The sequence below is a fragment of the Polypterus senegalus genome, chromosome 1, assembly GCF_016835505.1.
Source record: "Polypterus senegalus isolate Bchr_013 chromosome 1, ASM1683550v1, whole genome shotgun sequence".
Lineage (NCBI taxonomy): Eukaryota > Metazoa > Chordata > Cladistia > Polypteriformes > Polypteridae > Polypterus > Polypterus senegalus.
In genome coordinates, this window is record NC_053154.1 from 5,076,657 (window position 1) to 5,090,560 (window position 13,904).

A 13,904-nucleotide genomic window follows, 5' to 3' on the forward strand; every position below is an offset into this window, starting at 1 on the left:
TCACTCCAACCAGTTGTTTAATTAGGCGCGTTGCTAATTAAACTCATTCTTTATTTCCATGGCTTGTTGTTTTGTAACAGCTGACATGTCCAAAATTGTGGATTTTCTAATTCTGTTAAGATGTTTTGTGGACCTGAGAAGATCTTTCTTTATTTTCAGATATTGTATGATGGACACCAGTTATTTGTGACGATTCGGGGAGCCCTTGAACCCGTCGCCGTTGGTAATGTTGCCAATGAGCTCGGCAGTGAGGCACAACAAATAGAGCAAGGTGATGGTGCAAAAAAGTGCAAAGTGCTTATGTTTAAAAACAACAAACAAAAAACAAGTGTATCAGATCTTTAAATAAATAATCCATTAAAATAGAAGTGAAGTGGAGGTTAAAATCCAATAGAAAAAAAAACAAAACAATCCTTTAAAACGAGGTTAAAACAATGCTGGAAGCAGTCCCTTTAAAAACAAGCCGGTGTCTTCTTTTATCTGGCGGCTCCCCGGCTTCTCCCATCTGGCTTCTCAACAGGGGAGTCGCCCTTCATGCAACTGACCTTACTACTGTCCAGTTGCTTTCCGTTCCCTGGCTCTGTACGGCTACCTTACCGGACTGAGACTTGGATTCCTCAATGGCCATGTCGCTCACGCTGAGGCTCACCTTCCCAAGACTCCACGACTCCCATTGCCTTCCTCAGGGGAGTCATCCATACTACCGGTCACTCCTGCTGGACCGACCACTTCCACCTGCCCCCCCCTCTCTAGTGTCGGCCATACACTGCTTGCGAGGGGCTCTTCAGTCCAGCTACCTCACTCGCTCTTTCTCTCTCTTGCACCGGCTTTCTCCTCCACCTTCCCGCCGTCTTTCTCTTTTGCCTTCTTTTTTTCCCCTCCTAGCCGCCTCGCGCTTCTATTTATGATGGGGACGTGATTCACCTGCGGCAATCAGCGGCTCCCGGGACCAATTACAGATGTGGACGACTTCCCACCTGTGCACTTAAGTGAGACCCACCTGCCCGCACCGCGAATTACCCCAGGAACCACTTCAGCCACACATCACCCTGCCCTCTCGCTAAGCCGCAAGTGTGGTTTATTTTAAAAATGGCCCTTTGACATGAGCTGTGGACCCGCTATACCACATTATTTTGGTCCATTTGGTATCTCCTTATTGTTTGGCTGCTAATTAAGGAAAAAGAAAGAATTGAGGGGTCTGAGTCTTCAAGAACAAGACAATTAAAATGAATTCAAAAGAAGTTAATTAGCAGCAAAAACAGGTCACTCATTAAGAAAAGGGTTAGAATGAAAACCAGCAGCCATTGGGGCACCTCCAGGACCGGAGTTGGGGTCCCCTGGTCTATAGGCACCATAATCAGATTAAAAACTGTAAGCATTCAAAATTCAGATGCCCTTGATGTGAATATTAAGTGACCAAAAAAATAAAAGAAAGTTTTGAAAGCCCCGGATTTTCATATTAATTCCCTCTAATGATGTCGTCTGATCTTCGACGACGTCCCAATAGTAGACAAACACCATCATCTTAAGCCCACAAACATGCAAACAACTGAAGAAAAATGTCTTGCCAGTGTAAGGGATCTTACAAGGATCATGAAGAAGGTGCCTCGGGGCTTTGGTTTTGGGCTGACGAATGATCAGGTCCTCCTCTGTGAGCCGCCATTCTTCTCCTTCAGGAAGACGGCGTGGAGCTGGGCAGTGATTAGGCATCCCCTCGAGTTCTTACATTCATTGCTTGGATCCGTGATTACTCTGACTGAGCTAAAGTGTTGCAGGTGTGAAATCATTTTAAAGTCTTAAAGGCAGTACTGAGAAATACCACCAGCGGACAATTCAAAGTCAGTAATCCGCATGTAATGGAAAAACGTCTCACGTGAAGGGATAAAAACAACATTCAAATACCAAAAAAATGGCTACCACCCAATAATTCTAGTATTGTGTCACGCTGGAGCGGCTATGGAATTATAGATCTGGAACGAGTTTCACAAACATCGATAACTCTTAGGCTACATCCTAACTAGTCCTTTTTCGTTTTAAAAGCACAGACATTAGGCTCCGGTTTCGACTCTCCAGAGCCGTATACTTGGCATTGTAATGTGGACGGGTACCGACATTGCGGACATTGTGGTGTTGCTTTCCATGGCGCTTGCTGTGTTGCTTACCTGAATGAGTCCTTATTGAGTTTTATACAATTTGAATGCTGCATACATCCATAAAGCGCCAATAACGTGCCAGCCGCTACACTTTACGTATATAAATCTCTTGCCAATGCTGCCGGAGTTTTTCCGCTGATGTGCCACAAGCCCCGTGAAGGCGAATGCCTACGTCACCTGTGTTTTCGGCTATTTTAGTGTGGGCGGAGATACTTCTTTTAACGAGGCGAAAACGCTTGTGTGGATGGCGATCATTTAAATGTGAAAAGTTTTAAAACCAAGACGTAGTAGTGAGAACGTAGCCTTAGAGGTTAATGAGCAGTTTTATGAAGGATGCAATTAACACACCAGCTACTTTTTGGTGGGATTCCCAAAGCCTCACTTAATCTTACACTTTACAAGGGAGTGCAAAGTATGCTTTCGTTCACCTTCATAAGTTGATTGAAAAACAATTGATTGGTAATCCTTTTCATTATGTGGTGTCATTTCTGGCCCTTCAGTGAAAAGAAAGTCATGAAAAGTAAAAAGTAGTAAACATCCACCTCAAAGAAAGGACAAGTGTCTGTGTGTCTGTGTATCTGCATGTCCGTCGGTTTGCTGTGTTTTCTGTCATTTCAATAAGCAGCACATCACAGACATGCGCAGTAATAAAATGCGTTGCAGGCTTCATTCCAACAGATGGCGCTTTCACAAACATTAGAACTGCTTTTACGAGTCCCACACCAAATGACTTATAAGAGAGACGTAGCAACTGGACGGACAGATTGGTGTCGCTAAATTATAGTGTGTGTTTGGCGGGTGGATGGGTGTGTGTGTGTGTTTGTTTTGCAATGGACCATCGTTCATTCCTGCCTTGCACCACATACAAGCTGGGATGGGCTCCAGGGTGACCCTGGTCTGGATTAAGGGAGTTAGAAAATGACATGACATGTTAGTGATGCACCATCTGTTGGAAAGACAACTGTAATGCATTTTATTTTATTATGCTGGTGAATGGGTTCGATTAATACATTCATTGCAAAATACATTCCAATAGATGGGTCACTGCAAATGTTAATTCTGAATATGTCCAATAGAGAACAGCTGGATGGACAGAAATCAGCTTCTCCGTCTCCATCCTAATTAAAGGACAAATGTTTGTGTGCGTCTGTGTCTGTGTATCTGTGTGCAGAGCTGGTAGTTATGTCTGTGTTATATGCCATTTGGTATGAGATTTGTTAAAGCAGTCTCAATGTTTGTGATGCGTTATCTGTAGGAAGGGCAAATGCAATGCATTTTGGTATTACATGCATTACAAAATACATTTCAAAAGATGGTGCACTGCAAACATTAATGCTGAATACATCCAATAAAGAATAATTGCTGCATAAACAGAATTCAGCTTATCCACCTTAACAAAAGGATAAGTGTCTGTGTATCTGTGTGTCTGGCTAGTTATTATGTCTCTGTTATGTGTCATTTGGTATGGGATTCATTAAACAGCGATAGTGTTTGTGATGTGTTTTCTATCTGAACAAAGAATGCGATGCATTTTATTATTACATATGCTGGAGTTCTGCCATCTGCTGGAAAGACAAATGTCATGCATTTTATTACTACAAATGTTGGTTTATGCGCCTTTCTTTAAAATGAAGGTGGCACGGTGGCGCAGTGGTAGCACTGCTGCCTCGCAGTTAGGAGACCCGGGTTCACTTCCCGGGTCCTCCCTGCGTGGAGTTTGCATGTTCTCCCCGTGTCTGCGTGGGTTTCCTCCCACAGACATGCAGGTTAGGTGGATTGGCGATACTAAATTGACCCTAGTGTGTGTGCTTGGTGTGTGGGTGTGTTTGTGTGTGTCCTGCAGTGGGTTGGCACCCTGCCCAGGATTGGTTCCTGCCAACAAATTGGCTTCAGCAGACCCCTGTGTTCAGATTCAGTGGGTTGGAAAATGGATGGATGGATCCTTTCAAATGACAAATGCAATGCATTTAATTACTGTATATGTTGGAGTTGCACCGTCTGCTGGAAAGACAAATGTAGTGCATTTTATTGCTACAAATGTTGGTTTATGTGCCATCTGTTGGAATGACAAATGCCACGCATTTTATTACTTCGTGTATTACAAAATGCATTCCAACAGATGGTGCACCACCTTGATTACTTAGGTTTCAACCAGATAGTTAGCAGAGCTAGCGTCATCATAATTTAATAACTAAATAAAAGAAATATATAAGCAGCACAATATTAATCACCTATTGTTTCTAAAACAAATGCAAAAAGAAATGGCAGAAACCACAGATTTCTAACGATAACAAGTGTTTATTAAGGCACACAGCATGGTTTTCAACAGTGAGGAACTAGAAGAGTAGAATGAATAGGAGCCTCAGTTTTGGACACACACAGCACGTTCAGAAAGTATTCCGACTCCTTCACTTTTTCATATTGTTTTATGTTGTGACCTGCTGGGCACTCCTGAACTCCAAATGTCAAAGTTATATAGTGGATTTAGAAAACATTTCGACTCCCCAGGTAAATTGCCAGTTTGTGTTAAAATCCTTTAAATTCATACATTCAACCTAGATATCGTTAATTATAGGGATGACATCATTTTCTCAATTTGCCAAGAAAGATCTGACCTACTAAGTTTTTCCATAGTTAGTGAGACTTGTGTCAAGGAGATATTTCAGATGTTTGCTTTTAATAAGTTTTCAAAACTTGAGAGACCAGAAAACATCTGTCTACTGGTGGTCTCCATGCAACTTGACAGAACGTGAGAGGATCTAATGAGAAAAATAATAATAATCCTGGTGTTCCATCAGACCCAAGGAGATTCAGGGCTGGAATGGCTGCCAAAGGGGTCTGAACCCTGAACATGAGGGGAAAAATGAATTTAGTGCAAGGCTGTGTGAACATGTGAAGGAGCAGAGGAGACCCAATTCTCTGAATTACAAGCTCTCACGAGTGGGTCTGCATCAGGATGCTCCTACCTACTGGGGATCCAATCCAAACTGAGACACCTTCTTCTCCAGGGACTTCTGTCCTTATAGGGGCGGGGCCTCTTTGGATGATGATGTGGGAGTGGCTCAGCTGCCCTCATTGGGCATCTTCTTGGCACTGTGTATGAAGCACGAGACGATTCTGTTAGCCACAGCGCCCCCTCTCATCGTGGAATGGTATTGCACACCTTAGCCAAGTCTGGACGGTGACAGCAAAATGAGAAAAATGTGAAGGGGTCTGAATACTTTCTAAATCTACTGTAGATAACTCCCGGACAGGCTAGTGGCAGCTTGCATAGATTGGTTTATGTAATCCATAAATGCGGTAAATAAATGTGATTAAGTATTAATAATTTCCTTAATTTGGACAACGCATGGTGCATTTATTTCACAAGGATACAGGGAGCACCTCAAGTAGAATGGAATGAAAAAAAGTCAAACATAGGAGTGCATACTTTTGGCGACTTAGAAACTGGTAAAGAAAATAAAGTAACAGCAACGATGGTAGTGATGGCGGTCTGCCCAGAATCCAAAGCAAACCCTCATTCCTAAGATAAAGAAATGTGACACGTCCGACCCTCATAGCCCTCTTTTAGCACAGAGATCTGTCCCAATGCAGCAAGGCCACCCAGTGATTTATGAAGACAGCAGGAGTCCCATTTTCTATAAAGCTGTGAATCGGACCTGTGCCACAGTGCTGTGCGGCAGCCATACCACCCGCTGCGCCACCTTGCTCTCGTCTACCACACAACAGAACAACAGATGCATATAGAAAAGTGTGATATGGGGAAAAGGTAACTAGAAGGAGTGGACGTGAGAATTGTCTGTGTTTGCTGTGACCAGAAGGTAAATGATGTAGGAGTGCAGACTTGCTGGAGCCTCACCTGATTTGTATTTGTCCCCAGCTTGCTTGTCCTCCCCTTGCCTACACGATGGAACTTGCCTCCTGGATGCCACACGCTCCTTTAGATGTGCCTGCCTGGCTGGCTATACAGGCAAACAGTGCGAAAACTGTGAGTTATGTGCCTCTTTACTGCTTTCCTCCTGTCACACTAATGTCACTCGTGGCTTTGGCGGGCTGCTGCGCTTTGCTCTAATTTGAGCTGCTTAGTAGGATCAGCTGGCAGGATGGTGCATGTTGAAGCTGCATGTAGTCGATGTGCAGAGAAAACCTTCAAGGATAGAAGACATTGGGTGAGACCTGTGTATTGTAAATGAATAAAACAAACAAACAAACAAACAAACACAAAGAAATGTGAGTTGGGGGTCTCATAAAATGAAAAGCGGGCACAATGGTGCCAAGGAAAAACAGTCCGAGGGTGCCATTCTTAATGAATCTTCAGACATGCAGAGCTCCGGTCTCCTCAGAAGATGGTCTGAACATGAAGGGTGACTTCAGAGAGACCAGAAGGGGCGGAGCTTCACACAAAAGTGGTCCTCCAGGGGTTTTAAGTAAGAAAAAAGACAGGACAGCGTCACGCTTCATTCCTTGTCAATGCCAATGTATTTCTATAGCACATTTAAAACAACATAGAAATGCTGTGGCTAAAGTGCTTTACATTACAATGCTTAATTAACATAAATAACAGAAATGGAAATAAAATTCATGAACATAAATAAAATAAACTACAGAGCCGAACGGAAAACGGTGCATTGCCTTCGTCAACCGTTTGTGCCAAGAAATAACCCACTGATAGGAACAGGCAGCCGCCGGGTCCCGGAATAGAGATGACGTTGTACAAAAACCCGTCGACAGAGAAGATACTGTCGTTCATTTTGTAACAAAGGCTTAGGAAACAACCGTCGCAGTACAACGAAAACAGCGAGGAGCGAAACCAATGCCAATGGTCGGGAGAGTACCTTCCTGTAGCAGGCTACGGAAAAGACTCCCAGGCACAGACGTGGCCGAAGTGAAAGGTCAGGCTAGATATCGGGCGACGACGTGACACCAATGGGGTCATGAGAGAGGAGCGGGGAACGCGGTAGTCCGAAGGAGGAATAGGAATCGAGAAAAGTGGTGAGGGGGTGTATGGGAGGCCGCAGGCAGCGTGGGGAAGGGTTTGGAAGAGGACGAATAGGAATCGAGAAATGCCGTGTGGGCTGCGTGTGGGAGGGACCGGGTTTCAAGAGGAAAGAGAAATATATATAAGAGATAATGAATAGAAGTAATGTTACATAATCACAATGAGGAAACCATCAGTATTACTGAAGGTCATGTAATGCAAGTGAATAGAAATGAGTCTCTAATCTCGTTTTGAATTGTTGAGGACTCCTTTATGTGTCGAGGTGAAGAGTTCCACAGGTGAGGAGCAGCAGCTGACAAAGCCCTGTCTGTCCCCCTTAGTTTGGCACGAGGGACAACAAGAGACAACTGACCAGAAGATCTAGGCACTCTTGATGGCTGGCGTAAAACACACAATTCAGATAAATAGGTAGTGGCGAGGCCATGTAAAGATTTAAAAACTAGAAATAAGATCTGAAAATTCATTTCGAAAACTGACAGGCAGCAGCCCGTGTAAAGAAGCTCAGAGAAATAGAGTCGGACTTTCTTGCCCCAACCAGAAAGCGAGCGGCAGCATTCTGGACCAACTGTAACCTGCGGATCAGAGATTTGCTAATCCCAGAATACAGCAAATTGAAGCAATCAAGGCGAGAGAAGATTAAGCAATAACAACATTTACTTCTATAGCACATTTTCATACAAAAGATGTAGCTCAAAGTGCTTTACATAATGAAGAAAAGAGAAATAAGAGACAAAGTAAGAATTAAAATAAGAGAACACTAATTAACATAAATCTGAAGGATGTAACAATTTGTAAACTGTCCTAAAGGGTTTGAGGTTAATAATTATCATGTGTGGCAGGAGGCTGGGGGTCAGACCCAGCCGGGACGCCTGGAAGTACAGGGAGGCAATCGATATGTCCCCCGGGCCACGAGGGTGAAACCGCCCTGGATAGTGAGGGAACCACGGGGATGAAGCGTGGAGGCTCAAACCCGTTGGGGCCCAAAGCTACCGCCAGGGGGCGCCCCAAGCCTCATAGAGCCCGGGAGGATAGAGGACATTCCAGGGACACCCGGAGTGCTTCTGGGTGTTGATCCGCCACACCAGGAAGTGCCGCCGGAAGGACATCAGCGAGCACCTGGAGCACATCCGGGTGAGTATAAAAGGGGCCGCCTTCCTACAGTCGGAGAGCCGGAGTTGGGTGGAAGAAGGTAACGCTCGGGAGTGAGGAGGAAAGGCGGCCCGAAGAGGACCAGTGAAAGGAACTGATAAAAAGGGTGTTTGGTGCTGGAGCACTCTGTGTGTGCGTGCGGGGACATTGAGTTGGAGGACCGTGTCTTAATAAACGTGCGTGTTTTTAAGAACTTGCCGGTGTCTGTCTGGATGGATACCTCTCACACACGTGGCAACAATCGAAGTGAACTGAACAATGACATGGATGACAATAAACACACAAGGCAACATGAAACAAAATACCAATAAACTTCTGAAACATGCCACATGTAACATGACAAGCACACGGAAATCACGTCAAATAAGCAGTGCGTAAAGTCCAAAGAAAATCTAGTCAGTTTATGGAGGATAGGGAAGAAACACTCCAGTCAACAGCATGTCTGGAAAAACCAAACCTCTGGTCAGGGTATGTCAGACTAAAATAGTGAGTCTAAAGGGGTATCTTATTAGACATTAGACCCCCAGCATTTGAGACAAATTTTTCATGGGTTGGAGAACGACTTGTCAGTAGAGCAGTGGCACCAAATGCCACATCGAGATTTCAAGAATACAAACTGAATAGAAGAAGGTTAGTAACAGCATATGAATATCAGATTACTTAAAGTTTTGTACAAGAGAGTAGCAAACAGTGATGCAGTATGAACAACTAATCAGCAGCTCTAGTCAGGGTATGCCAGACTAAAATAATGAGTCTAAAGGGGTATCTCATTAGACATTTTCATATCTAGTTTATTTGGTACATTTCCTTTAACTCTGGTGTGATTTCCCTAAAAGTCTGGTTAGTTTCGTTGGATATGAACACACCGATAGCATGCATATGTGAGTCAAAACAACCAGACCAAGACCCATTGGAAAAGATGGTCTCTGTGTGGTACCAAGTGAATCCTGGCGCATGAAGTGAATGTGATCTGACATGAGACTCAACTAACTACAGAAAATACTGCGCATTACTGGTGAAATCATGCATGCTTGTCTGTGGTAGTCACACTTAGTATCTGCTGTCAGTAGTTAGGGAATTTAATTCACAACATAATGGAGTCGAGAGTTAACATGAACATTAAAAACAATCGACAAATTACAAATGAATACAAGGCCCCCAGCATGTGAGATGACTTTTTCATGGGCTTTAGAATGACTTGTCAGTAGAGCAGTGGCACCAAGTGACACTTTGAGATTTCAAGAAGAGGAAAAAATGAAAAGAGGGTTAGTAATATAAATATCAGATTACTTATATTTTTGTACAAGAGAGTACCAAAGAGTGATGCAGTATTAATAGCTAATCAGCAGCTCTAGTCAGGGTATGCCAGACTAAAATAGTGAGCCTTAAGGGGTATTTCATTAGACATCAGACCCCCAGCATGTGAGATGACTTTTTCATGGGCTGGACAACGACTTGTCAGTAGAGCAGTGGCACCAAGTGACACATCGAGATATCAAGAAGAGGAAAAAATTAGAAGAGGGTTAGTAAAAATAAATAAAATATTATCTAGTTTATTTGGTACCTTTTCTTTAACTCTGATGAGATTTCCCTGAAAGTTTGGTTTGTTTAAATGGATGTGAACACACCGATAACACTCGAGTGTGAACCAAAACAACCAGACCAAGGCTCTTTGGAATTGAATACTGGAGCATGAGGTACAAATGTGATCTGACATGAGATTCATCTAACTACAGGAAATACGGCACATTATTGGTGAAATTATGCATGCTTGGCTGTGGTAGTCACACTTAGCGTCTGCTGTCAGTAGTTAGGGAATTTAATTCACAACATAATGGAGTCGAGAGTTAACATGAACATTAAAAACAATTGGAATATTACACAGGCGGAATGGGTTTCCTCCCACAGTCCAAAGACGTACAGGTTAGGTGGACTGGCGATTCTAAATTGGCCACTAGTGTGTGCTTGGTGTGTGGGTGTGTTTGTGTGTGTCCTGCGGTGGGTTGGCACCCTGCCCAGGATTGGTTCCTGCCTTGTGCCCTGTGTTGGCTGGGATTGGCTCCAGCAGACCCCCATGACCCTGTGTTCGGATTCAGCGGGTTGGAAAATGGATGGATGGATGGAATATTACACCTGACTACAAGACCCCCAGCATGCAAGGTGACTTTTTTTATGGGCTGGAGAAAGACTTATCAGTAGAGCAGTGGCACCAAGTGCCACATCGAGTTTTCAAGAATACAAACAGAATTGAAGAGGGTTAGTAACAGCCTATAAATATCAGATTGCTTGAATTTTTATACCAAAGAGTGACGCAGTATGCACAGCTAATCAGCAGCTCTAGTCAGGGTATGCCAGACTAAAATAGTGAGTCTAAAGGGGTATCTCATTAGACATTTTCATATCTTGTTTATTGGCGCATGACTATTTCATGGGCTGGAGAACGATTTGTCAGTAAATGAGTGGTGCCAAGTGCCACATCGAGATTTCAAGAAGAGAAACAGTTTTTGAATTTCATTCACAACATGATGAAGTGGAGGGTGAACACGAGCATTAAAACCAGTCAAGATATCATGACTATTATCATGACATCACTAACCCAGAATGGAAGAGGGTTAGTAACTGTTTAGCAATTTTGTATTGCTTTTATTTTTATACAAGTGACTACCAAGCAGAGATGCAGTTTGAAGAGCTAATAAGCAGCTCTAGTCAGGGTATGCCAGACTAAAGTCATGAGTCTTTAGGGTTAGTCCAAAGGTGGTTTTCTCTGTAGGTGTTTTCATACCTAGTTCCTATGCTACATTTTTTTAAAATCTGGTGTGACTTCCCTGAAAGACCCCTTCGTTTAGATAGACGTGAACACACCGATCACACTCGGGTGCAAACCAAAACAACCGGACCAAGAAGACCCTTTGGAAAGGGTGGTCTCGATGCAGTGCCAAGCAAATCCTGGAGTATGAGGTATGAATGTGATCTGACACAAGACTTTTCTAACTACAGAAAATACTGTGCATTACAGATGAAATTATGCACAAGTATAATTTGTGGCAGTCACGCTGTTTCTATCAACAATTTTGGAATTTCATTCACAACATGACGAAGTCGAGGGTGAGCATGAGGATTAAAAACAGTCGGGATATAGCAAAGAGGGACAGAATGGAAGATGGTTTGTAACGGATTGTCAGTATTGTATTACTTATATTTTTGTACAAGTGACTATCAAACAGAGAGGCAGTGTTCACTGATAATCAGCAGCTCTAGTCGAGGTATGCCAGACTACAGTTGTGAGTTTAGGCGTTTTCACGCCTTGTTTGTTTGGTATGGCTTTATTGAATTCTGATGGGATTTGCCTGAAAGTCAAATTCGTTAGATGTGAACACACCAATCACACTCGGGTGAGAACCAAAACAACCAGGCTGAGACCCTTTGGGAAAGGTTGGCTTTGGCGTGGCACCAAGCAGATCCTGGATCTGATCTAACTACAGGAAATGCTGCACATTATTCGTGAAATTGTGCGTGCTAGGCTGTGATAGACACGCTAGGCACCTCCTATCAGTAAGTAGGGAATTTCATTCATAGCATAATGGAGTCGAGAGTTAACGTTAGCATTGAAAATAATAAAAATATATACGCACATAGGTACAAAGGTGACACAATTGGCATGAAACAACTCGTACAATTACCAATCCATCACAGCAAGGCTAGCAGGCACCTGGCACATGCCCCTAACACACGGGATCGTACAACAGTTGAAAACGAAAAATAAAAGGTTTAGATTTACTTGTGAGTGGGTCGATCCAAACATGGAGGGGTGTTGAGAAACCAACAGCAGTATCCTGTGAGACTAACGAGCAAACCCCCTAATGTCACACCACGTGCATCAATCACTCCATACGATTGCTTTTCGGGCGCCTCATAGATAAGCAGCAACTTTGACAAATGCAGTGAATGTTAATCAGATATTCCAAAATGAACATCATTAACAAAAAGTTAAGGCAGTAGATGTGCGATTTGAGATTACGTTCATATGGAGGCTACTGGGTAGTAAACGCGTAACATCCATCCATTATCTGACCCGCCATATCCTAACTACAGGGTCACGGGGGTCCTGCCGGAGCCAATCCCAGCCAACACAGGACGCAAGCCAGGAAGCAAACCCCGGGCAGGGCGCCAGCCCACCGACGGGCCCACACACACACTAGCGACAATTTCGTAAATCACGTGATCGGAATCCGATGTTTCCATTGGTAGGCAGTCTTTCCTCATTGGTCAGTGGAGTTGCTAGGTTTATTTAAAATACTGTGTACATATGAGCTTCTTCCATCGTGAATGAAGACATACTTGGCCATCACCACTACCTTATAACATCAGGAAGAGACCATCCATCCCGCTATATCCTACCTACAGGGTCACGGAGATCTGCTAGAGCCAATCCCAGCCAACACAGGAAACAAACCCTGGGCCAGCCCACCGCAGGGCACACACACTCACACGGGACAATTTAGAATCGCCAATCCACCTCACCTGCATGTCTTTGGACTGTAGGAGGAAACCCACACAGACACAGGGAGAACATGCAAACTCCATGCAGGGAAGACCTGGGAAGTGAACTCCCAGGTGTCCTAACTGCGAGGCAGCGGCACTACCCACTGCGCCACCGTGCCGCCTATCAGGAAAGACAAATTAACACCAAAAACTATAAAATACTCAATTTTGAAAAAAAAAAAAATGGCACTCACTAGGTTTTTTCCATTGCACGTGAGAGAGCTGGCCTTCTTTTTTATACTCGCCGATTTAAAATCGTTTCTTTTTCATACCATGCATGGTAGCGCATACTTTCAATGTATTTCTCCAGTTATTCAATAATAACTGTTTTTTTCATAGATCAGGGTATGATAAATCAACCAAATATTTATGGAAAATATGGCAGTGTGCGAACACAACAAAGATTTTTTTTTCTGGAAAAAAACATTTCTGCCCATTGAACGTTGACCATATTCCAGTAAAACATTTGGAAAACCAATATAGACACATCCAGGAAAACTTTTGTTGTGCTTACTCTATTGGAATAAATAGCACATAGGTGTTGCGTATCCAAACACAAATAGAGATTTGAACAGATTCGACTGATTTAATGAGACACAAATAGACTGAAGTGCCCACAAACAGTATAATACTGCAGCTTTCACTAAAGTTTGTGATGTACGTCACCATTTTGGATTGACACCATGATCTGAAGTTGGACAGACTCGGATTTAGCACACTGGACCAGAGTTTACAAGTTGAAAATATAACTTAAGGAGATGTTCCAGTTGAAAATTCAGACTGGCCGACTTCCCACTTCAAATGGACTTCAGCATTAGAGCCTACAGCCTGTAGACAAAAAAGGAGAAGATGTGAACAACAGCGCCCTCTCACGTCCCGCAGTGGTATTGCAATCTGTACTTAAGCCCTGAGAATTTACTTGTTTGGCTGATACTTTTATTTTTGGTGACTTGCAACATTTATGATACAATTGATTACATTTCTTTTGGTTTCTCAAGCAGGTCAGGTGACTTGCTCAGGGTCACACAGTGTCAGTGGCAGGATTGCAATCCACACCTTCG

At 43.4% G+C, this 13,904-nt stretch overlaps 1 protein-coding gene across 1 annotated transcript in view; it reads left to right on the forward strand.

The window, feature by feature from the left end:
- The window catches only part of si:ch211-102l7.3 (inactive serine protease PAMR1), a 114,720-nt gene that overhangs the window by 46,050 nt on the left and 54,766 nt on the right, over positions 1 to 13,904 (forward strand). Inside the window, exon 5 of the mRNA XM_039743966.1 lies at positions 6,034 to 6,141. Within this exon, the coding sequence (XP_039599900.1) occupies positions 6,034 to 6,141 (108 nt within the window). The remainder of the gene's footprint in view (positions 1 to 6,033; positions 6,142 to 13,904) is intronic.